We start from the raw sequence: 25537 nt of genomic DNA, 5'->3' as shown, positions 1-25537 counted from the left end.
GCTTTTTAAAAAGTCTTTAAAAAAATGTTTTAAATGAACTACTTATGTATTCTGTATCTGTGAATCTGCCTACTTATTAAAATGTGCCTCTGCCCCAAAATCAATACTCAGGGTGCTTTCACAGTCATTCACAAATTTGCATAGATAGTCCCAGGTGAGGCTTAATTAATTAACAAGGCGAAACTCTGCCTTCTTGTTTCAGCTCTCACACTGTAAACAAGTTTCTTTTTTGAGGTCAATTAGTACCATATTTTTCACATTTTTGGTGGTGATTTCACTGTTTAAAATGATCCTGAAGCATAGTAGAACTACCTGTTGTCTAAGAAAGCTGTGTTATGCTATATGGGGAAAATATACATATTAGATAAGCTTTATTCAGTAATAAGTTATAGTGCTGTTGACTGTGGGTTCAATGGTAATGAGTAAACCATATATATGTCAAAGAAGGTGTCTTTAAACAGAAACATAGAACAAAGTTGTTTTATGTTGATCAGTTGACAAAAATGCTGTATCTAGGAGCTTGTAGGAACCTAACCTTGTATTTCCCTTAGGAGAATGTTTCAGTATTTACTAATTCGGTGTTCACACTGACTTTATAAAATATAACTGCCATGAATAATAAGAACTGATTGTGTATTCGGGGGGCGCCCGGATGGCTCAATCGGTTAAGCATCCAACTCTTGATCTCAGCTCATTCTTTAATCTCAGGGTTGTGAGTTCAAGCCCCAGTTTGGCCTCCACACTGGGCATAGAGCCTACTTTGAAAAATAAAAAAGAATTGATTGTGTGTTCAAAATAATATGGTTAGAAATGGTCTCACAGGGAGCAAATGGAATTATTTCAAAGAAAATTCTTATGACTCATTTATAATTTTCCTTTTAGATCAGTCCTTTTTTACTCTTAAAGCTTGATTGAAAACATAGAAGAACATTTAAGAAAGAAAACGTAGAAAAAATTAAAAAATTTAAAAAAGTTAAAAAAAAGAAAGAAAACATAGGTTGTCTTTTTGGAGAAAAATGAAATATTATTTCTTTAACTCTCCTTTAACTTCTGGGCATTAGCTTATTGTGCTTAATAGTAAAAGACTGAAAATATTAAAAACTATATTAATATTATTTGAGTATATCTTTGGGGATATAGTGTAGTTGAGGTACTATAATTTTAGATAAAATTTTATGTGAAGGCATTGATGTGGTACTTTTAATATCTATGACCAGCATTTGTTGAGATACTCTTAAGAAATAGGAACCCCCCCCCACAAAAAAAAGAAATAGGAAACCCATGCTTGGTACTCCACATATAGAACATCCCTGACCCCAGTAACAATCCTGCAGGTTTATATTGTTATCCCCATTTTAAGGATGAGGAAATGTGGTTGCTCAGAGGTTGAGTTGCCCAAGAATACTCACCTGAGGAATGAAGAAGAAATTCAAAGCCGATTTCTACCCACCTGTCACACAGCCTCCTAGGCAAGCACGCCTCATTGATTTGACAGAGTGGTGAAAAAGAAGTTTTCCTCAGACTTTATTTCTGTCACCAAAAATTGCAAACCAATGCAGAAATCTGTTTTCTGATACGTTTATTATTTTTACATGCTTTGCAGTGCACTTGATACATTTTAGAGTTTACAGTGATACATTTTAGAGTTTTCCATTCAGAAATGAGAGTTTTAGTTTTAGCGAATTAGATCTTACAAATATCCTGACCTTGGGCTTTTCAAAATGTCAGTATAAAAATTATTGCTGGGGCACCTGGGTGGCACAGTCTGTTAAGTGTCTGCCTTTGGCTCAGGTCATGATCTCAGGGTCCTGGGATCGAGTTCCGCAGCTGGCTCCCTGCTCCACAGGGATTCTGCTTCTCCCTCTTCCTCTGCCCCTTCCCCTGCTTGTGCTTTCTCACTCGCAATCTCTCAAGTAAATAAAATCTTTAAAAAAATTATTGCCAAATGCTGCTAATATTTTGCATGAGAGAAATTCTTATGATTCAGACATAGCCTTAGAATGGGGGGGTATTTTTGAGAGGATATTAAATTTTCTAGTTTAAGAACACTTTGCCCTTTTTTTTCCTTCAGTGGGAACTCAGGGAGTGAGCTCCAAGTGTATTATGCATCACCCCGAAGTTATCAAGACTTCTTTGAGGCCATCCGCAGAAGGGGAGACACATTCTATGTTGTGTCATTTCGAAGGGTAAGTCCTCTTTGAAAGGATAAAGAAGATATTTTGGAATACCTGCTGTGTACAGGGCACGGGGCTGAATACTTTGGGAAGTAAAGAGATGTGAGATAGGAAGCAATGTAAATATACTATGTGAGTGGAACTGGAAAACATGCTTGTTCCCGAGCTCTTGAGCAAGTGAAGACAAACATGGGATTGATGTCAGGCAACGAGTTTAGATCTGGAAAATATAAACGGCCTACTGATTTTTATTCTTTGTCATTCCTATATCTATGCTGTTTGTTTTTAACAAAAGAAGTAAAAACGTGAAATTTTTTTTTAGGCTTTGTGGTGGTAGTCCCATTTGGTTATTGAGAAATAGACTTCCCAGATGTGGGATCAAGGTGAATCGTGGGCTGATCAGTATATTAATGCGGAATGTTTGGATTTATGTTTTTAAGACTTCCTGTTCTTCTTTTCTCTCCTTTAGCAGACATTTACTCCTCTTGGTGAAGAATGTGTTAGTTTATGCAAAAGGAAATGTTTATATGTGTACTTTTGAATGTTACAAATGTTAAATGGAAACAAAATGCACAGCTATTTACATTCTGTCAACTTTTCCTATAAAACGAAAATATATTTTTCATAGAGTTGCCATTTGAATGTCTCTGTTAGAGTGCTGTAGGTTAAACCAGGAATACATGAATGAGTTCGAATTCCTTGGAGGTTTGTGTCCTGGGCTTTTCTTTTTTTGAGAATGTAGAGGGGGCCCTGTTAGAAATAAGCATGTGCTAACTGCAGAGTAACAGTTCATTCTGATTATTGTCACCACTCAGTATCTGAAATTCTCAGTTAACTGAGTTCTTTTCCTGATGTATAAATATCTAGTAGCTCAGAATTTTAGGATTAGAGAACTTCGGCATTTAAAGATTAGAGAGATCAAACATTTTGTATATTTTTAGCTGTTAATCAAATACACTTGGGGATTTGGAATTCTTGTGCAGTGCCATCTCATGATTTCTGCCTATCCACAAAATTCCTTGTGCCGGGCTTATTCTCTCAGACATAGTTGGTGTATGTCTCTACTGCACAAGCCTCAGAGTTCATTTCTAGCAGCAAGGGGGCAGCTGAGAACAGGGTTTCAGCAAGGCTCCGACTGTATTGACTGCTGAGAACTAAGTTGTTTGCCTTAGTGTCAACATAGTCATGTTAAAAGTGGAAGAAAATGAAATCTAGCAGTGCTGTGAAGAGACTTGATAGGTGTTAGAATGAATGTGTTGAAGTATATGTTTATAGAAGCTACCAGACTAAAGTGCTTTTAACCCTCAAATAGCTGAATACTTTTTCTCAGGTTCCAGATAATTTCTCCATTATTTGACCAAAACAGTATATATAGCATGTGTTAGAAGTATCAGTGGTCAAGCCACGGGTTGAAGTCCTAGTTAATAATGTTTTTCTAGGGAATAGAATAATAATCCTAGCCTTAAAGGGATTATATATACAAAGGAAGATGAATGGTGTTATTATTTTAAATATATATTGTATTTCTTGCATTGTAAAAGCTATTTCTCTTTAGTTTCCTGTAAAAAATGCTGTTGGAAAATTATTGATATCCTCCCTGCCCCCCCCCCCCCCCTGCAACTTTTTGATACTCTAGAAGAAACAGTTTTTCTCACATTCTGGAAAACTGTTAGGACTGTCACATTCTGTTTGGATTTTTTGTTTCCTAATTACTGATTTATCACATTTTGGTGTTTTAGATCAAGGAAAAGTGACATTCTGTTTCATTTTTTCTTGTTTTGTTTTAACAGCAGGGCTAAGGAAGTTAATTTTATCATGATGACTATAAACTGTGTCATGGGACAGGAATTTGGTTCTTAAATGCTGGATTAGGTTCTTTTTGTTCTTGCTAAAATGAAAATGAAAGAAGTAATGACCTCATGCTTGGTTTTTGCTTCCATTTTTCAATGTAAAATATTCTTCTAACAGTTTCATCAAAAAGGTGAGGGGCATCATTCCTTGTTAGAAAGATGCAGGCTTTTTTTCCCACGGAAGTTCTTAATTTCATTGACAGATATTACTATAATTGATACTCTCTGATTGCATTGGAATTGAAGAAATACAGATAATTCTAAAGCTCCAAGGTTCGGCTTAGTATAAACCATATGTAACAGAGCCAGTAAGCCAGCCGTATTGTTTTATTTTATAATTGGATATGTATTTAATAAAATATTTTAATATCTAAAAAAGTAGAGGTAGCCATTGACTGTTTGGTCTACCATTATTTAATAAACCTACTGTGTCCCAGACTTCTACCTCCTGACACTCCCCCTTCCCACACTCCTTAATCACATTACAGTTGAGCTGCTGAAATAATTTTCTCTGAGACTCACTCTTGGATAACTGCTGACTTCCTGTTACAGGCCAGCAGGAAAGAATGCTTATGATCCCAGTAATCCTGTCAGAGGTTCAAACCTTTTCCTGTTCTTTTGACTTTTAAGTTTTTGCCTCCAACACAGTGACTCCACTCCCTTTATTTAGTTCCAGGTGTTCATTACTTATTTTCTTATAAGCATTCTGTCTTTTTCTCCTTTCTTTGACTTGTTTTACTATGATTTACAGTCCAGGTGGTGGAAAATAATGTTTTCTCAAACTTCCAAGTCACTTTGAGTGTGGTATAACTGATACATTAATAAAAAAATCCAATTAGGTTTAATGTTTATTTTTTTCTTAGTGCTTTCATATCATACTCTGTTTGGGGAGGGAGGGAGTAAATTAAAGAATATAATAAAATGAATTCAAAAGCATGGGACAGAAACAAATAAAAAGGCTTATGTAAGGTAGGATAAAGAAAAGTGTAAAGAAAGATAACATTGAGAAAAAAGGCAAGAAAATGATACTTTGTCTATAATTCCACTAAACATTGAAGTACAATTCTAGATGCTGTTCTTTTGTCTTTTAATAAATAGAGAAAGGAATTTTTATCTTGCTGGGGGCAATTTCCCTTAAGAACAGGCTCTTTCATTCACGTGGCTGTGAATTTCAGTTCACCATAGTATCTTCATTCTTGTTTGAGACGTCCTCTTCCAATGAAATGGAAGCCTACTTTTTGGAACATAATTTATTTCTATTATATTTTCTGTTTTCAGTACCCATCCCTCAAATCAAAGTCAGGCACTTAACATTGCATCTACTTCAGGTACAGAATGTAACACACATAAGGAGAACCTGAGCTATGGATGTATGTCTGCCTCAGAGATGTTTCTCTCCCCATCTTCCTGAGTACTTTATGCATTCTAGATATATACCATACTTTTTCTGAGTATTTTATGTATTCTTCGATATAGTACCATATTTGGGTATTTTACCCCTTCTTGGTCTCTCATAAAAAAAACTTAGAAGCAGTATCATATATATGGCATGGATTCTTAGGATAATCTTAAATAATAGGGTCTTACTGTAAGATACAAGACGATTGAAGAAGCACGGGGAACTGGCTCAGCAGCTAAATAGTCCTATGCTTGTGTTTCCTAGACTGGAACGTATACTAGGCCTCATAGAGATTGGAATAGTGGCTTGTTGTCATTCCTGATTCCAGAGCAGCTCCAGTGATTTCATGTTAGTCTTTAGCACACATCACTCATCCAGATTTTCCATATAGAGGATCTGATTGTGTGTGTATATGTGTGTGTATGTGTGTGTCTCCCCACATATGTCATCTCTTATGTGGAATCTTACTGAGATAGCCTGGCTCATGATTCATGGTCCATTCATTTGTGACCAGGGAAATAGAGTTGATTTCAAATGTATTCTCTTGGTTTGTAAGCCAGCAACTTTATGCAGAAGGGAACAGCTTAGAGCCACTCTTCTGACAAAATGATAGTGGTGGGCTTTTAGAGCTTCACGAACTGTTTATCATACTCTACAACCTGGCTTTTTAAAAAAATTCTTATATTGGTCCCTAATTGTTTGATCTACAAAGTTATCTTCTTGTCTATATCATAACTCTCTTAAAGGCAGGAAGTGTCCTAGCTTTTTTATTACCACCTGTCACACTCAGCACAATGCCAGCTACTTGATGTTTAGTAAACAAAACAACTTTAGGTAATGGTTCACTAAGAGAAATCACAGTGATGGAAGTTTGTTGCCTTTCATAATCATTTAAGGGGTATTTTTGTATCTGCTTTGCTTAAAGAAATGTGAATCTACCAATCCAAGGAATAGCATAAGCAGTGCTGAATTCTTTTTTTTTTTTTTTTTTAAGATTTTATTTGTTTATTCATGAGAGACACACACACATATATGTACACACAGAGGCAGAGACACAGGCAGAGGGAGAAGCAGGCTCCATGCAGGGAGCCCGATGCGGGACTGGATCCGGGGTCTACAGGATTACGCCCTGCCTGGGCTGAAGGCAGCCCTAAACCACTGAGCCACCGGGCTGCCCAGCAGTGCTGAATTCTAACAGAAAATTTAGAGGTGACCTTTTTCCATTTATGGTTGCACTCGCCAGAGATGCATCATTTTTGTTCTTGTCTCTGAATCTAAACTTTAGAGCTGAAGAAAATCACCTGGCTGAAATGTTTGACTATGAAATGTTTAATGGCCACTAGGTAGAACTTTGAAGTGTTTACATCCTCATTTTTTAATGTTTGGCAGAAACATTTTAGAGTAGATTGTTGTTAGACCTCATTGCTTTCTTTTTTTGGAGAAGAGATGATGTCTAGTATCTGTACATTCCAGCAGCAAGAACCAGAAACTTGAAACTTTGGACAAAGTATAGAAAAAGCTCTAATTATTGCAGAAGGATGGTTTGTGATGTTTCAGAATGTCTGCCAAAGATTGACTCCTATGGAAGGCCATTAAAAAAAAAATTCACAGAATAACTTTGATATTTCCTAAATGTAATGCCTGGATTAATACCTGATATATGCTTAGAAGAATGGCATGTTTTTTGTTGTTGTTTTTAAAATTTTTATTTATTCATGAAATAGAGAGAGAGACAAGCAGAGACATAGGCAGGGGGAGAAGCAGGCTCCCTGCGGGAGCCCAATGCAGGGCTTGATCCCGGTCCCTGAGATCACGCCCTGAGCTGAAGGCAGATACTAAACTGCTGAGCCACCCAGGCGTCCCTGGCATGTTTTTTTTTCTTTTAATGCATGTTATTTATTTCTTGGAATTACTATTATATATATCTGTAAAATCCTCAGAGACAAGAGGAATTTCCTTAGTAATCAAGGGATATTAGTCACTTTATAAAGTCTACTTCAGAAGGATACAGCTCCTTTTGTTTTGGGACTTCACAACTGGAGCATACACGTCAATCTTGGAGTTTGGCCATTTTCTTATCTCCATTTTCATTGCCTTTTAGCCAAATTCTTTCTCTAGATGGAAAAAAATGTGAATAAATGAGTTTGGAAAGATACTTGCATTTTTTAAAAAGTCTTATTTCAGAAGAAAAACTTAGAAAAAAACTTTTAGCAGGTCTTTTTCTAATGATTTTTAACTTCCTTTGAAATGTATCTCATTCAGGCCTGATGCACATTATAAAAAAACAGAGCAGAGTTGTCTGAGTATCCACTTAACCTGGGTTCACTTAATGATTAAATCAGTAACATTCTCTTTCTCCATGTTCTCTTTTATTTCATTTATACACAAATGCTGACACCTTCAGTGTATATGACCGTTAACAGTTTTAAGCCTCTTTCCTATGCATAGTTTTGTTAATTCCTTACATATAATTAAGTACTCCTAGTCCTGTTTTACAGGTGAAAAAATTAAGGCAAAGAAAGGTAAAGTGACTTATGTAAGGACATAAGAATTGTAAACAGTAGCGCTAGGGCAATAATTAAAGTGTTCTAATTTAATACAGTGATGTTTTTCTTTATACTCTAGTGTTGTATTTTAGGTATATTACAGAATATGTAAATAGCATAATTATTCCTCCAAAGCCAGTCATGTTTCTTTGCCAAATCTGCTGGCAATTATCCTGGAGTTACTGAATTAACAATTCAGATTTTTTGTTGATTACCTACCTGATGATAGATTAAGTACTTTATTGGGTTACACTTTTATTATAGCAGAGAATAACCTGATGATCTGCAAGGTTTCAACCAGAGAATAGAATAAAATAGGCTTGGAAAGTTTCTGGTTTCTTTTTAAAACACTCAGGGGGAGAAATCTTTGCGCATCTTAAAAAGGAAGTAGTTTAGCCAAAATAGACACCCTTGTAATGATTGGTGCCCTAGAATGAATGTCTCATAGAGAAGAGTGGTTTTTGTGTATGTGTGTAAGTGCATTTTGTTATGGATTCTGTGTACTGCATGCCAGATCCTCGAGATCAGAAACTTTTGATCTCAAGCTTCTTGTTAAATATGAGTTACTGTTGTGTGGTTTTAGAGGATTTAGTCATTTGTTCCTTGGCTCTGTAACAGATTGCTAGCTAACATAAACATTTCTATTATTTAGACTTTTCCGTGCAAGCTCTCAAGTAACTTGTTTAATGTTTGAAAAATGATTATTTGGTAGTCTGTGTAACTAGACTTGCATATAGTTAATAGCCCTGGACACAGAAAATTTATAATTCACAGATAATATAAAATCTTCAAAATTCTCAGGATGGTGGGCAGATCTATCTGAGTCAGGACAATTTTCCAACTGTTCGTTATTTGTGTGCTTAGTTTAGTATCTTTATTTTATAATGTGTTTTTCATGTACACGTTTTAATCTCCATTTTCAGGTTGAATGCTTTTTCTGGGCAGGGATAAAAGTCTCTTCATTCTGCTTTGTCTTTGTACAAGGTCCGCTGCAACACACTCCACTGTGCGGAGCAAGTCCTAAATAAGTGGTGGCTGATCAAGCCACTGCTTATTTGTGCCCTTTAACCTTATTTTTTATATCCTCCTGTTCAAAAGATTACTAGAGGTGGAGTTTATAGAAACAAAGGAGGAAAATTTTCCTCAATGAATGTTTAAAATTACTTTTATAATTCGAATAACAATGAAAAATTTAAAAACACAGTCTACTTTGATGTGGTTGCAGTCTTAACTATAGAATAAAGCATTTCTGAAAGACTAAAGCACCCCGAAGAAAGGTAGGATTTAGTCATTGATAGCTTACAGTTTTAATAATTTCTTTCTCATCAAATTTCAGATTATTCATAATACAGGAAGAAGATATTTCTTGAAGGCAAAATCTCATTCTAAGAATATATTTTTTTACATTATGAATATATGATGGGAAAATTTTTTGTTTTTTTAAAAATTTATTGATGGAGACTTTAGAGACCAGCATTCCAGCCCTGACTCTGCCACTCACTATTTGCTGTGTAACTTTGGACAAATCACTTGTCTCTTTTGTCCTTAGTTTCCTTATCTGTAGAGTGATGAGTACCTTCTCACTTTCCTTCTGGCTCTGGAAATCTACAGCATTCTTCTATGAGTGTGTGTTTATGTGTGTGTGTGAGAGCACTGTCTGCTTAGAAATCTGTGGTAGTGTGTTTGTTTTTGAAGTCACTAAAGTAACTCAGTGGAGTTAGTATAGTTTAAGGGTTTTAGAAAATAGCTATTACAAAAACAATAAAATGTCAAGGTGGGCCCATAAATTAATGAGTTTGATTTTTTTTAATAGCTGGTGGTCTTGTAATTTATTTAATAATCCACTCTCATAGTGCTTATAATATGTCAGTCTCTAATCCTCATAATATCCCTATGAGGTAAGTACAATTATTATCCTCATGTTGCAGGTGAGGAGCTTGAGGCACAGCGAGGTTATTTAATTGTCCAGTATGACATAGTTTGGAAGTGACAGAGCCAGAATTTAACCAAGAAAGTCTGGCTCCAGAGTCTGTGTTTATGATCATATCCCTCTCTATATTGCCTTTCTAGAACTTTTATATCCAAACGTCTTCTCTTTCAAAGTATTCAATTTGGAATTTAATTCCACGGATCTCTGTGTTCAGAATATATAGTGAGTTGCTTCAGGTTAATTTTCCAAAGAGAACAAGATCAAAGACAAAGCCCCATGGAAAACCAAGCCACATGCTACATAAAGTAATAGTGTAGGAGGAACAGCAGCTAGCAGGGCAACAGAGGGAATGATTAAAGATAGAGAAGGAGAACTGGAGTAGTATACTACAAATGAAGTAAAAAAAAACCTGACTTGTTTATTTTCTTTTAGAAACATAGAGGTTGAGAAAGAGAGTTCAAAAAGGAGGTGGTCAGCAGTACTGGACATGACCGAGCTCGCTGAATGAGAATGAGAAATGAGGAAAAACTCATTGGTTCTGTATAAACATGGAAGCCATTGGTGATTGGAGATTATAGTTGTGGTAGAACAGATTCAGAGCAGAATTCAGATTAGAAGTCAGTTAGGAGACAGTGTGAAGGAAATAAAGTGGTAGGTTTCATAACTTGCATTGAATGGAAGGGGGATGGCCTGGATATAGTTAAAGGAAAGAGCTAAGGGTGCGGGCACGCGTGTGTGCACCCACGTGTGTGCTTGGGTGTGTGTGTGTGTGTGTGTGTGTGTGTGTGTGCTTTAAGGATAGGAGAGCTGTAGAGGTAAAATATAAGGCAAATGCAGACTATTGTGGTTAATTTAGATATATTGGATGTAAGAAGGAGCATATATTTTATTCTCGACAGTTTTAAAAGAAAAGAAACTAGTCATTGTTTCTCATCTGTATTAATGTTTTTTTCCTTAGAGCAGAGCATAAAGTTGAACAATTCTTACTTGTTTATTTGCATGGGACTACAAAAAAAATGAGAGTATGGAATTAAAACCAGATTTTTTAAAAATAAGGTCATATTTAAAGTATTCCATGAAACATCTAGTCTTCTAAATCTTAAATAAAGAGGTGGTTTTTAATAATGCTGGAGATTTGGGGCACCAGGGTGGTTCATTCAGCTAAGTGTTGGCCCTGGCTTAGGTCATGATCCCAGGGTCCTGGGATTGAGCCCTACATCAGGCTCCCTACGCAGTGGGGAATCTGCTTCTCTCTGCCCTCCTTCCCTTCTCCCCACTCATGCTCTTCCTCCCTCCCTCCCTCCTCCCTCCCTCCCTCCCCCCCCTAATAAAATCTTAAAAAGAGAATAATGCTGTAGAATTTTAAAAATTAAAAAGTTAACAGAACTATTTCTAACTTAATTTATACATAAATGGTTTTGGATTCCCCCCCCCCCCCCCCCCAATATAAAGTCAGAAAACTAGCAAAGTAGGCTGTTAAATCATTTTATGCCTAAACAAAGTTTGGTGCAAGCTTCTTGATGATGTCACATATCTTAATTATGGAGGAAGCAATTATTATGGTTAGGAAAAGTTGATGATTTATGATCTGACTCAGGATTAAGGTCTGAAACACTCGTGTCATTTCCTCCCCTCCCCCCATATATAGTGATTTGTTCATTTTGGACTCAGATTTGTTTAACTTTGACACCATCAGCAAATCTGAACACTGACACTTAGTTGGTTTTTCCTGAAAATCCTAAGGCTAGTAGTAGTGTGATATTTATTTTAAGGCCTTGATGCTAATATATGAAGAGCCTATTATGAGTAGGCTTTGGAGTTTTCCAACTCCTAGTATGGGAAACACTTTGGAACCCAACAAGATGGATGATTAGCTGAGACTAGGAGTGTAGAGTATGTCTAACTAAATAATTACGTGATTGTTTGCTTAATATCTGTTTCCTTGCCAGGCTTTAAGCACCCTGATGGCAAGAACTGTGTCTTAGTCATCACTCTATCCCTAGTATTCACTCTAGTATCAGATGTATTGCAGATATTCAGTAAATGTTGAAGAAATGAACAAACCAGCAAACTGAATATCAAATCCACCAATTTGACACCATATTCTAAACTAGTTTATATCACCATAACGTGATAGAGAATTTGTGATCGATCAGCTTCTTGACTCTTTTTATCAGGGCCATCTATGTCTCACTGTAAATCCGAAAACCAGTCTTTGAAAATTAATGAATTCAATTGCAAAGGCTAGTTACCATTTTGCATGAGAGAAGCTATACACTCAGGAGGATCTCTGTGTTTCAGAGTTGAAACACTGATGTCAGTAGTACATGGATAGAGAAGATTATTTTTCATTTAGGATGCTAAACAGACAGTGGTGTCATTTTAAGCTCCAAAATTAATAAGCTGCAGACTGAACAAGCTCTGTATTTTTGGAGGCCCATTTTTAATGTACGTCTATGATGTCTCTAGGATGATGGGAAGATGTTAGCATTTTATTCTCTGCAGAGTGTTTATTTTGAATATGGAAGGTATTCAAGAAAAGCTTATCGACTTAACTTGTTAAATCTTCCATAGACTATTTTGAATGATTTTGGTGTCATCTCCATTTGATCACAATATGCCTAGAAGTAAATCTTGAAAATAAAACTAAAATATGTCCTCCAGAATACACAGGTCTCTGTTAACTCGGTTTAGGTTTTATAGATATTTCTCCATTTGTTATTGAATAGGAATTCAATAACTTATTCTATTAAGAATGAGTCTGCCTTGGAGGAGGTGTCAGATGCTTACTTTGAAGTCTCTTAAAGAGACTGCTTGCCTTCTCCCTATAAAATGTGCTTTGAATTAGCAGCTTTTCAGTATCTGTTCTGGTAGGTACAAGCAGTGTGAACTAAAAATAATGATATATAGTCAAAAAACATTTTTTCCTTGACTTTGAAATGAAGAAAATCCAACTCAGAGCTATGCAGGCAGACATTTTTTTTTTAATCAGATATTTATCCCCTCATTTTCTGTATGTTTGACCCTGACCTTTCAGTCTTCTATTTTGCCATCAGGCCTTAAGACCCAACTGAGTAATAAAAAAGTGGAGATCCTTAGATTGATGTAGGTCAGTGTTTCTGAAACATTTTCATTTCATAACTCCTCTATAGTTTCCAAACATAAAGAAACATTAGTGAGAATAGGGGCACGGTCTTATTATTATGGATCTCCTCCGTATATGGCTAAATAGAATCCAGCTGGATTCTTGTATCTGCTTCCACATTAATCATTTCTTTTTTGGTTGAAATCTATGAAGAAAACCTGGCCTCACACGGATGATATGGCTGGATAAGGAGGGAATCTTTTTAAAGCCTTTCAGATAATTGTGCGTATTTTTCTTTGATAGGACACCATTCAACAAGAGAGAGTTTCTTAAAGGTTAGTTGCGGTGCAGAAGCCAAATCTATGAGCTTTTAGCACTTTGATACCTTAAAATCCATTGATTTTTCTTACACTTTGGATATTTTACCCATGCGTGATTTTGTAACATCGCACGTTGGTCATTTGGAGAATATTGGCTCGCTGAGTTATACAGATCTTCTACATGTTCACACATTTTATTATTCATTATTTTAAAAATCACATTCTTTAAGACCACTACAAATATTATCAGAAAGGTCTTTGAGTATCAGGAAGCTGTTAAGGTTATGGTAGTAGATGCAAGTTTTCCAAAATTCTGTTTTTAGTTGAAGGTTCAGATTTTACTATTGTCAGAAATATTATTAGCTGTTTTCCTTTAAGTGTCAGGTTCCCTTAATTCATTTCTGAGTAAATGTTGATCAGATACCCAAATCTAAATAACTATAGGTTGTCTGTCTGATATTTTTTCAAGTAAACTTCATGTTCCATTAAAAAGTGGCTGATAAAACTCACAACTCAATTACACAAATGATTTTCCTCTAGACAACCATTATGCTTGGCAATGCAGCAGAAGTGCCTTATGTATATTTCCTTTTATGTCATACAGAATATTAAATCTACTCAAAGATCAAGATTTATTTTTATTAAAAAAATTTTTTTAAGATTTTATTTATTTATGAGAGAGAAAGAGAGAGAAGCAGAGACATAGGCAGAGGGAGAAGCAGGCTCCATGCATGGGAGTCCAGCATGGGACCCAATCCTGGGACACCAGGATCAGGGATCACACCCTGAACTGAAGGCAGACGCTCAACCACTGAGCCACGCCGGCGTCCCAAAGATCAAGATTTAATAAAATTAATTTTTATTGGTTTTATCAAGGCTGTCCTTCAGTTAAACTGACTTTGTGTGCGTGCATGTATGAATGTATCTGAACACAGGGTGATAAATAATACGAGGAACTCTAATATGTTTGGGCCCTACTGTGTTGGGAAGGCACCAGAATTGCTTTTGCACCATCACTGTAAGTATCAGTAATAGTTGTTCCAGGATGAATGATGAGATTGAAATATGTTACTCAACCCTCAATCTTAGTACTGCTTTTGGTTGTTGCCAAGCATTCCAGAAAAAGATCTTTGTTGCTGATTACTTGGAGCTCCTTTCGAATGAATATAAACAAAACATCAAGTCTGTAGACTCTTTTATTGGTAATACAAATTCACAATTCTGTGGTGGTACAAATATTAACTTCGTCTGCATACTTGCAGCTAAATCTTTAACTTGACGAATTACTGTATGATTGTAAGGTAGCAATGCTGTGATTTCTTTTACTGATTTATCAGCAGGCACTGAGCAAGGTCTGCTCACCGGAATTTTATTAACTTCTCAGCTATTGCATGAGCTTCCGTAGCCAGTGCATCATGTAGCTTAACATAAGATCTTTCAGTCATCTTTTCATTTCTAGTATGAAAAGCTGTAACAAATTTTAATTTTTTTTCAAATTTTAATTTTTAAAGAATTCATCACATCTTTGTTTAAACTAATCAGTTCCTTTTTCTTTGAACTCTACAGACTGGTCTCAAAATGACATTGCAACTTTTTAAATTTTTATTTTATTTATTTATTAATGAAAGATACAGAGAGAGGGAGAGGAGAGAGAGGCAGAGACACAGACAGAGGGAGAAGCAGGCTCCATCCAGGGAGCCTGATGTGGGACTGGATCCCTGGTCTCCAGGATCACACCCTGGGCTGAAGGCGGCACTAAGCCGCTGAGCCACCCGGGCTGCCCCAAAATGACATTGTAACTTAACTGACACTGTAGTATTTGAAATGTTCTGTTGTGTAAGAGACAATAAATAAATTATTAACACCTATAATACAAGAGAAAGATAGCTTTCAACATACAGTTGTTTCTTATTAACAGTCTCCACCAGTTTCTTTGGAATTTGATTCTGCCTTTCGTGAGTCAACAGTTGTCTAATGTATCAGGTTTTTTTTTTTCCCCCCAGAATCTTAGATGTAGACAGTACGGTTGTGGAGTAAGGAAGCAAGACTTCCTATGCCTGGGTGGCTCAGTCAGTTAAGTGTCTGCCTTTGGTTCAGGTCATAATTTCAGAGTCCTGGGATCGAGTCCCACATCAGGCTCCCTGCTCAGCGGGGAGTCTGCTTCTCCCTCTACCCCACCTTCTCCCTCTACCCCACCTTCTCCCTCTACCCCTCCCCCCTGCTTGTACACATGCTCTCTCTCTCAAATAAAATCCTTTAAAAAAGGAAGCATGGATTCTAATCTCCCATTTTTAAGCCATTTATTCAACCTTAAATATAAGAAAAATCTGTTACAGATATTAAATGTAAGAACAACAGTTTTAGGTAAAATCCTTAAAATTTAAAAATTTTCAAGAAATTTAAATATCATTGTAAAACAGACCGACAAAATGTACTTTCTTCTTTGTTGTATTTAGATGACAAGTTGTAGTAGTGAAGTCAGTCCATGTAACAAACTGCATAATAGTGTTTTCAGGACTTTCTCCATTAGTCTGCTATGTGATCATAAGGCGTATATATCTTAGAATTCATTTTTTCATGTCTTAGGAAACCTTTTTTCGGGAACTATTTAATGAGTATTATGATGACCTGTCAGGAGCAAGGGTTCCGATGATAGAGAAGACATACAGCCTCTGTGCTCACACAGCTTCTATTTTAGTTGATGGTGTTGATCAGAAAACAGAAAAAGTAAACAGATAAATTTGTAAAACAATTGGCAAATACAAGTTTTATGAAGCCAATTTGAAGGCTTTTTCAATAGTCCAGGCAGTATTATGGTTGCAGTGGTTTGATGAATGGGTTCTAAAAATATTTTGCAGATAGATTCAGGGGAATTGGAGATGTATTAGATATGTTCAGATTTCTGGCTTGAGTGACTAAGTAGATAGAGGTGCCATTTATTGAGATGAAAAGGTTTTGAGGTAGAGCAGGTTAATGTTTGGTATGAATATTAAGAGTTCTTTTTTGGACACGATTAAGTTTGAAATGTCCATGAGACATTTCAAGGGAATCTGTCACATTGGCTCTGCGAATTTAGGACATGGGAGAAGGAGAAGTCTGAGCTAAGAAGGTGAATTTAGGAATTAACAGTTTAGAGATAGTTAAGTCCATGACAGTGATGGAATCATCTAGGAAGAGAATGTAGAGGAAGAAGGGGACTCAGGACTGACGGAGAGATTCCATTAGAGAAGGTTAAGATAACAAATGAAACTGAAGTAGAACAACTAACAAAATAGAAGGAAAGCCAGGAGAGGAGATGTCTTGAAGAGGGAAGGAGTGGTTGGTTTGAATTCTGCTGAGAGAGCAGTTAAGATGAAGGTAAATATCCACTGGCTGTGTCAACATGAAAGTCATTGGTTTGTCCTTGACAAGAGCCCTGTAGTGATGAGTTGGAAGTGAAAGTTAGATTAATGATGGGGGTGCCTGGGTGGCTCAGTTGGTTAAGTGTCTGACTCTTGGTTTCAGCTCAGGTCATGATCTCAGTGTCCTGGGATCGAGCCCCAAGTCGGGCTCTGTGCTCAGTGCAGAGTCTGCTTGTCCTCTCTCTCTCTGCTCCTCCACTTGCTCTCTCACTCTCACTTTCTGTCTCTCAAAAATAGATAAATAAAATCTTTAAAAAAAGATTAACAATGGATTGGTCATTAAGGAAATGAGGACAGCATAACTATTTTAAGGATTTTGCCAATAAAAAAAAAGGATTTTGCCAATAAAGAAAATGATTTTTTTAAAAAAGATTTTATTTATTTATTCATGAGAGACACAGAGAAAGAGAGAGGCAGAGACACAGGCAGAGGGAGAAGCAGGCTCCATGCAGGGAGCCTGATGTGGGACTGGATCCCGGGTCTCCAGGATCAGGCCCTGGGCTGAAGGCAGGTGCCAAACTGCTGAGCCACCCAGGCATCCCGGATGTTTTTTTTTTTTTAATCCCAAGATACAATGTCAAATTTTAAAGAATGAACCAGTAGGTGGGAAGAGAGCAGTGTTAATTGGAGAAGTGATTAAGTCCTTGACAAAGAGCAAAAGGGTGGAATTCCTATCACTACTAGAAAGATTGTCCTTTGCTAGGTGGGATCTTCCTCCTTTTATGGTAGAGGCAAGACAGGTTCATAGGGTAGGAGTTTTGGTTCCAGGAAGATAAGAGAAGACACCTCTAAGGGTTTCTGATTTCCTGCTGAACTACACTGTGAGGCCATCAGCTGAGTGAGGATATTGGAGGAGGTATAAGGGATTTGATGAAAAAGGGGCAGGTTGGAGGGGCACCTGGCATCTTTGAGTTTCTGTCATCGGCACTTTGAGATCTTGTGACAAAGTGCCATTCCTCCTTTCCTTCTTCTTTCCCTTCATAGTTCCAGCTAGTGGAAGCTAGAAAATTTACAGGACTTAGAGATGCAGCCTAACAATATTATTTTGTTTTTATTTGGCATGTTCTCTTTATCATTTTCAAAGTAAATAACCTTTAATTTTATGCTTTAATTTTAATTTAGTGTTTACCTTGGATTTCTCCCTTACTGCTTTCTGAGGAGTTAGCCTTGTTAGCAACCAGGGAACTATCCCACTTACTTGCAAGACTCTTATAAGAATAAAATCTTGTGGCCAGTTTAAATTTAATTCTCTGCTATATGAAGCAAAGACTTGTTCTTTAACATAGTTTGTTATTAAAATTAATAGTGACATTTGTGTCATGCAGTGCTGTTTTTTTTTAAGGTGGAGATTAGTATCCCCACCTTCCCCCACCAGCTTTATTGAGATATAATTGATATACAACATTGTGGAAGTTTAAGGTGTACAGTGTGATGATTGGATGCACATATATACTGCAAAATATTACTTTAGTAAGGTTAGTTAACATATCCATTGCTTTGCATAATTGCTTTTTATTTTTTTAATTTTTTTAATTTTTTTAATTGCTTCTTTTTAATAGAACATTTAACATCTATTCTGTTTGCAATACTGTATATGATACAGTATTATGAACTATAGTGACCATACTGTATTTTAAATAGCCAGTATTTGTTCACCTTATAACTGGAAGCTTGTACCCTTTGACTAACATCTTCCCATCACTCCCACTGCCCTCACCCACTGGCACCCACTACTCTGTTTCTCTGAGTAACATTCTGTTCTGTTTGGCTTTTTTTAGGTTCCATATGTAAGTCAGATCATGTAGTATTTGTCTTTCTCTGTCCTGCCTATTTCACTTAGCATTAATGGCCTCAAGGTCCATCCATCCATGTCATTGCAAATTGATAGGCTTTCCTTTTTCCCCTTCTTTTTCATGGCCGAATAATATTCCACTGTATGTACACACCACATTTTCTTTATCCATTCATCCATAGGTAGATGTTTAGGTCATTACCCTGTCTTGGCTATTGTGAATAACACTGCCATGAATATGGGGGTGCAGATAATCTCTTTGATATAGTGATTTCATTTCCTTCAATATATACCCAGAAATGGGATTGCTCAACCATTTGGTAGTTCTATTTTTAATTATTTGAGGATCTTCAACACTCTTTTCCTTGGTGGATTAAGAAGGGGACTCAGGTAGAGGGTTTGTAGATTTTTTTTTGAGGTATAATTCATATATAAGCTACTGTACATAGTTAACTTCTCATTTTATAAACTTTGGTGTGCGTACATATCTGTGACAACATCACTATAGTCAAGATAATCAGTACTGGCCATCATTCCCGAAAGTTGTTTCCTGTTCTGCTTTGTAATTTCTCTCATTCACTCTCTCCCCTCTTGTTAGTAAGCCACTGATCTTCTGTCACTATAAATTTGTTTACATTTTAGAAAATTGATCTGATACGGAGGAATCCTACATTATGTCTGTTTTATTTACGTCCATCATAACTATTTTGAAATTCATCCACCTGTAACTTTATCAGTAGTTTTCCTCTCTTAAGATTCCATTGTAGGGATATTGCTACAACTTGTTTATCCATCCACCTTCCACTCTTGACTACTGTTAAGTAAAGCTATTGTGAATATTTGTGTACAGATCTTTGTGAGGACGTGTGTTCTTATTTTTCTTGTATAAATACTCAGGAGTTATATGGTAGGTGTATGTTGTGTTTTTTAAGAAATTGCCAAACTGCTTTCTAAAGTGATTTTACTATTTTATGTTCTCAGAAGTATGAGTGTTGGAGTACCTCTGCCAACACTTGATGTGGCCAGTCTTTTTAATTTTAGCCATTCTCATAGGTGTTAGTCATATCTCATGGCTTTAATTAACATTTCCCAAATGACTAATAATTTTAACCATCTTTTTATGTACTTATTTGCTGTCCACAAATCTTTGTTCAAATCTTTTGCCCATTTTTAATTGTTTTCTTATAATTAGTTTTAAAGTTCTTTATATATTCTAGATACAAGTTCTTTATCAGATACTCGATTTGGATACACTTTCTTTCAGTCTGTTGCTTGACTTTTCTATTTCTTATCAGTGTTTTTCAAAGAACAGAATTTCTTATTTTTGATGAAATCCAGTTTATCAGCTTTTTTTTTTTTTTAAAGATTTTATTTAAGAGAGAGAGAGAGCAGAGTGAGAGACCTCCTCATTACAAGCGGAGGGGAAGGGCAGAGAGAAAGGAAGAAGCGGGCTCCGTACTTGAGCAGAGAGCCTGACATGGGGCTCAATTCTAGGACCGTGGGATTATGACCTGAGCCAAAGGCAGATGCTTAACCAGCTGAGCCACCCAGGCATCCATCAGCTTTTTCTTTTCTTTTCTTTTTTTTTCCATCAGCTTTTTCTTTTGTGGATAGATTTTGTTGGTGTAAGAAATCTTTACATAATCCAAAGTCACAAAGATTTTTCTCATGCTTTCTTCTAAAAGTTTTATAGTTTTAGGTTTTATGTGTATGTCTGTGATCCATTTTGAGTTAATTTTTGCAAGTGGTGCAGGGATGAATCAAAGTTCATTTTTTGGTATATAGAATCCAGTATTATATTCTGTGCTATGTTTTCATCAAATAGCTTTTGATGCAAGATAAAAAAGCAAAGCCAAGTTTCAAAGATTGTACAAGGCTGTCAGTTTCCTTTGTGTTATCCTTAACTTTCTTGTTAGGTCATACACTTTGCCAGGACGTCTTAAAACAGTATCCTGTGATTGAACTACTTCAACTTCAAATTTCCAGTCTTTATACTTAACCAATGAAATGTTATTTATACTCTTTGGAAACATAACATATACTGTAGATAATTATAGCAAAAGTGTAACGGGTAGCAGAAGATATTGCCAAACCAAGGTTCTGGAGACCAGATGAAATAAACACATGACATGTGCCCATACAGATCACAGTGGTAGGAAATACACAGAAAAGTAAATGAAATGAGAACTAAAATTAAAGTACTTAGAAGAAGTGTCTGCTACTTTTTGTTTAATCTGCCAGTAGTTTTTTCCCCTTTATTTAAAAAGAGCTTCAGAATTAGACCCTAGAATTAATCTCTTAAAAATGTATGTATGAATATGTGTATATACACATACACGTGTTTTAGGATTGGCTTAAAGAGTAGAAAAAGCACAGGGTAGAGTTCATTCTGTAGCATTGTGCAGCCTTATTCAGAAGAAAAGAAGTCTTTCCACTTAGTCATGAATCATTACTTTTTAGTTTAATGCAGAAAATAACTTTTAGGGGGCTGATAGAGCATCATCTTTTGGTAGGCAGTCATTAGGCATGGACTCTGGAGTTGGATCAATGTGGATTTCACCCAGCCTTGTTCTACTGCTTATAGACTCCAAGACTATAAGGAAATATTTCTCAGAGCCTTAGTGTCCTTATCTCTAATACAATATTTTTAATAATTACTTCTTTCTAGGTAAATATGTTTAAATGAAAAATCAAGTATTAGCACCATACTTAACATAGTGGGTGTTCAGTATATCTGTCACTAGGGATTGACCTTTGAAGCTTATAGCTTATGGTTGGAAGAACCTATAAATGGATAAGACAAGATGAGGTTTTGTTGTTTTTTAAAGATTTTATTTATTCATGAGAGAGAGAGAGAGAGAGAGAGAGGCAGAGACACAGGCAGAGGAAGAAGCAGGCTCCATGCAGGGAGCCCGATGCAGTACTTGATCCCAGGACTCCAGGATCACACCCTGGGCCAAAGGCAGGTGCTAAACCACTGAGCCACCCAGGGATCCCCAAGGTTGTCTTTATTAGATGTAGCATAGTTGTCCGTGATCCCTCCCAACATCAGCTCCACATAGGGATTCATTTTGATGCTATTATTTTCCTTAACATCCATCAATAATAGAAAATTGGCACATTTGGAAAGTATGAAATCTGTAAGATTGTACAGGGGCTTTTATATTACTGTCTGTTATCTAACTAGGTTTGTGAAGGCTTGATTTAGATAGTTTAGATCTACCCTTTATCTGTTTTTGGGGGGAAAGGAAATCATAAGTTTGAAAGAAAGGCCTTTTCCAAACAGAATCTCCCTTGGTAGTATAACTTCTTATAATAGTCTTCCTAAAAAGTGATTTTAGAGTTATTTTATTTTATTTTATTTTATTTTTTATAGAAAGAGCACGAGTGGGAAGTAGGGGCAGAGGGAGAGGGAGAGAGAGATTTTTTTTTAAGATTTTATTTATTTGAGAGAGTATGCCTGCACATGAGCAGGGGGAGGAGCAAAGGGAGAGAGAGAAGCAGACTCCCTGCTGAGCAGGGAGCCCATGCAGGGCTGTATCCCAGAGCCCTGGGATCATGACTTGAGCTGAGGGCAGACACTTAACCAACTGAGCCACCAGGCAGGCGCCCGATTTTATTAAAAGTTTTTTTTTTTTTTAAGATTTTATTTATTTATTCATGAGAGACCCAGAGAGAAGCAGAGACACAACACAGGCAGAGGGAGAAGCAGGCTCCATGCAGGGAGCCCGATGCAGGACTCGATCCCAGGACCCTGGGATCACGACCTGAGCTGAAGGCAGGCAGTGAGCCACCCAGGCATTCATTCCCCCTTAGAAGAATTATTAATAACATATAAACACAATCATGTACAGATTTTAAAAGTAATTACATCAGTATAGGTTTAGTAATTATTAATAAATATTATTGTACAAAATTTTGGTTCTTTCTCATTTTTAGATGAAGCCTGTTAACCATATTACATTACTATATATAATAGAAACCATAGGTTATTAAAAAGAAAAAAATTATAAGATAACTTGAATTCATATTATTTTTTTTTATTTTTATTTTTTTAATTTTTTTTTTATTTATTTATTATAGTCACAGAGAGAGAGAGAGGCAGAGACATAGGCAGAGGGAGAGAAGCAGGCTCCATGCACCCGGAGCCTGACGTGGGATTCGATCCCGGGTCTCCAGGATCGCGCCCTGGGCCAAAGGCAGGCGCCAAACCGCTGCGCCACCCAGGGATCCCTTGAATTCATATTATAAAATAGCTCAAGTCTATTCTGATGAAATAACTTCACTAAGTCTGAGGCTTTGGGGTCAGCTTTATAGTTATAAAGCTTATTTTTTAGTAAAATATCTAAGTATTTATAATACTCTACCATACAGAAAGAAATGGTCAATCTAATTTCTGTGCATATATGATTGCTGATTACTTGAAAGCTGTTATCCTCCTAGAATTATTTTACTAATCTTATATTCAGCAAGAATACAGTGTTCTTAAGCAAAATACTTATTAGAACTAAAACAACTCCAGATTCAACTGTATTTATTGATATTTTTGAGATTTTACTGTAGTTCTGTGGAGTTGACCTGAGTTTATTTTTTAAGTTTTATTTTAAGGGATACTTGGGTGGCTCAGCGGTTGAGCCTCTGCCTTCGGCTCAGGGCGTGATCCTGGGTCTGGGGATCAAGTCCCACATTGGGCTTCCTGTGTGGAGCCTGCTTCTTCCTTTGTTTGTGTCTTTGCCTCTTTCTCTGTGTCTGCCATGAATAAATAAATAAAATCTTTAAATTTTTTTAAATTTAAATTCAGTTAATTAACATATAATGTATTATTGGTTTCAGAGGTAGAGGTCAGTGATTCATCATCAGTTTTGTATAACACCCAGTGCTCATTACATCACGTGCCCTCCTTAATGTCCGTCACCCAGTTACCTTGTTCCTCCATCCCCCCCTCCAGAGACCCTCAGTTTGTTTCCTAGGGTTAAGAGTCTCTTATGGTTTGTTTCCCACTCTGATTTCATCTTGTTTTATATTTTCCTCTCTTCTCCTATGATCGTTTGTTTAAAATATATAAGCCTAGGAAGGCATACTTTCCATCTACCAAAATGAAAATCTTAATTTCATTTTGAAACAAACACTTCTATTTTAAGAAGGTGAATGGTATAGTGATAAATACCAGATCCAAATTTTTTAAAACCTGTGGTACTTCTAAGATACCTTAGGAGCATTAAAGGTTTTTTTTTTCTTTAGACCTTTTAAGAATGATTCTTTTATCCAGAAAACTTTTATTTTATTCATGCTGAGTGTGACTATATTTGAATAATTGCTTTACTTTCATAATTAAAGAAAACTTCCAAATGTAGCTGTCCTCAGAAATTATTTAATCAAGAGATTTAACCAATTTTATTGTTATTCACACAACAAAATATTTATTGAGTAGCCATTATATTCCAGATTGTTCTCACTATAAAGAATCCAATAATAAACAAAGCCCTCATGTTTATGTTCTAAGGACAAATAGCAATAAACTAATATACAAGTAAATGTGTAAAAGAGTATTAGCTTGTGATAAATTCCATAAAGGAAAATGTTGTGCCTCGGTGCAGTTAAATGCCTGATTCTTGATTTCAGCTCAGGTTCTGTCTTGGGGTTGTCAGATTGAGTCCTGCATTGGGCTCCACACTAAGCAGGGAGTCTGCTTGAAATTCTCTCTCCACCTCTGCTCCTGACCCTGCTTGTATGTGTGGTGGTTCTGTCAAATAAATAAATAAAATCTTAAAAAAATAAAAATAAAAAGGAAATCAGAGTGAGAGGACAGAGAGTAATTTTAAATGAGCCTTGAGGAAATACTTTGCTTTCAAGTTGAAGCATATAAACTCTTTGGCTTTTGTTTTTAAATTTTGGCTTTTGACCATTTCTGTTGTTGGTGAAAATTATTTAGAGAAATCAAAAACTCATTGTACATATTTTGTATACTAACCAAAAAAATTTAGCCTCAACTAGTGAAGTTAGCATTTATAAATGGAAGTGTCTATAGAGGAATAAAATCTTTAGTTAGCCACTTTTCTTTACTTTTAGCAGTAAAGTCTGCAGCTCATGAAATTTATAATTCTGGAGTGGTTTCAGCTTGCACCAGCCCCTGGGGAGCCTGTTGATACAGCACTGAGTTACAGATTATTATTCAGCTGTAGAACTTCTATGTTTAGGCATTTTCTTACATCTTCCTCTCTTAGTTGAAATCTTGTATTTTTGCCAAATAAAACAAATCCCATACTAATAAGAAGCTATAAATAAACAGTAGGAGCATGAGTCAGAGCCAGCATCACCCTTATTCCTTGCGTGTACCTCTCTACTACTCCGCAGTATGTTCATTTTGCACAAACACACAGTACTGCGTAACTACTGTTCTACAGAGCAACTCCCATTATTTAAGTGAGGGTGATTTTGGAGAACTGAGCAATACTGTGACTACCAGAATTCTGGCTCTTACACAGTCAGAAGCAGAATGTCAAATTCTGTGTGCTATTGGTGGGAGAAAGAAATCTGTTTCCTACCCTTCCTGTATAAATCCCTGAAGAGTTCACCCCAGAAGACTGCTGTGAAGTCTCCAAAAGGGATTTTATATGCTGTAGCACAGTTCAGCAACTCTCCAGGGAAAAAAAGAAAAAGATGAGTTGCTTGAAAGTCCCATCTCTTCTGTTAGGTCCTGTCTGATAACATTTTATCCTATTTTACTTCATTAATTCATTTATTCATTAAGTAAATGTTCATTAAACACTATTATCAGACACCATACTACCATAGACTGTATAAAAATAAGCCAAAATCCTTGTCCTCCAGAAGTTTATTATAGTGGAGAAAAGTGATTTGTAAGTCTAAAATTACAACACTGTGATAGGAACTTATTATAAAAGAGATACATGCAGAATATTCTAAGATTACACACGAGACTACTGTTTATGAAGCATTTACTGTCCCAGTTGTTTTATGTAAGTTGTTTCATTTAATCCCCTCAAAAGCTCTCTGAGGTAGATATTACACTATGTCAC

At 36.2% G+C, this 25537-nt stretch overlaps 1 protein-coding gene across 1 annotated transcript in view; it reads left to right on the top strand.

Annotated features, from left to right (window-relative positions):
* The window catches only part of ATF6 (activating transcription factor 6), a 202928-nt gene that overhangs the window by 88487 nt on the left and 88904 nt on the right, over nt 1-25537 (top strand). The window contains exon 14 of the mRNA XM_025991244.2: nt 2072-2186. Coding sequence (XP_025847029.1) covers nt 2072-2186 — 115 coding nt within the window. The remainder of the gene's footprint in view (nt 1-2071; nt 2187-25537) is intronic.

The sequence above is a fragment of the Vulpes vulpes genome, chromosome 5 (genome assembly GCF_048418805.1).
Source record: "Vulpes vulpes isolate BD-2025 chromosome 5, VulVul3, whole genome shotgun sequence".
NCBI classification, from domain to species: domain Eukaryota; kingdom Metazoa; phylum Chordata; class Mammalia; order Carnivora; family Canidae; genus Vulpes; species Vulpes vulpes.
Note: the sequence above shows the minus strand (reverse complement) of the source record. Positions and strands in the feature narration are given on the sequence as shown.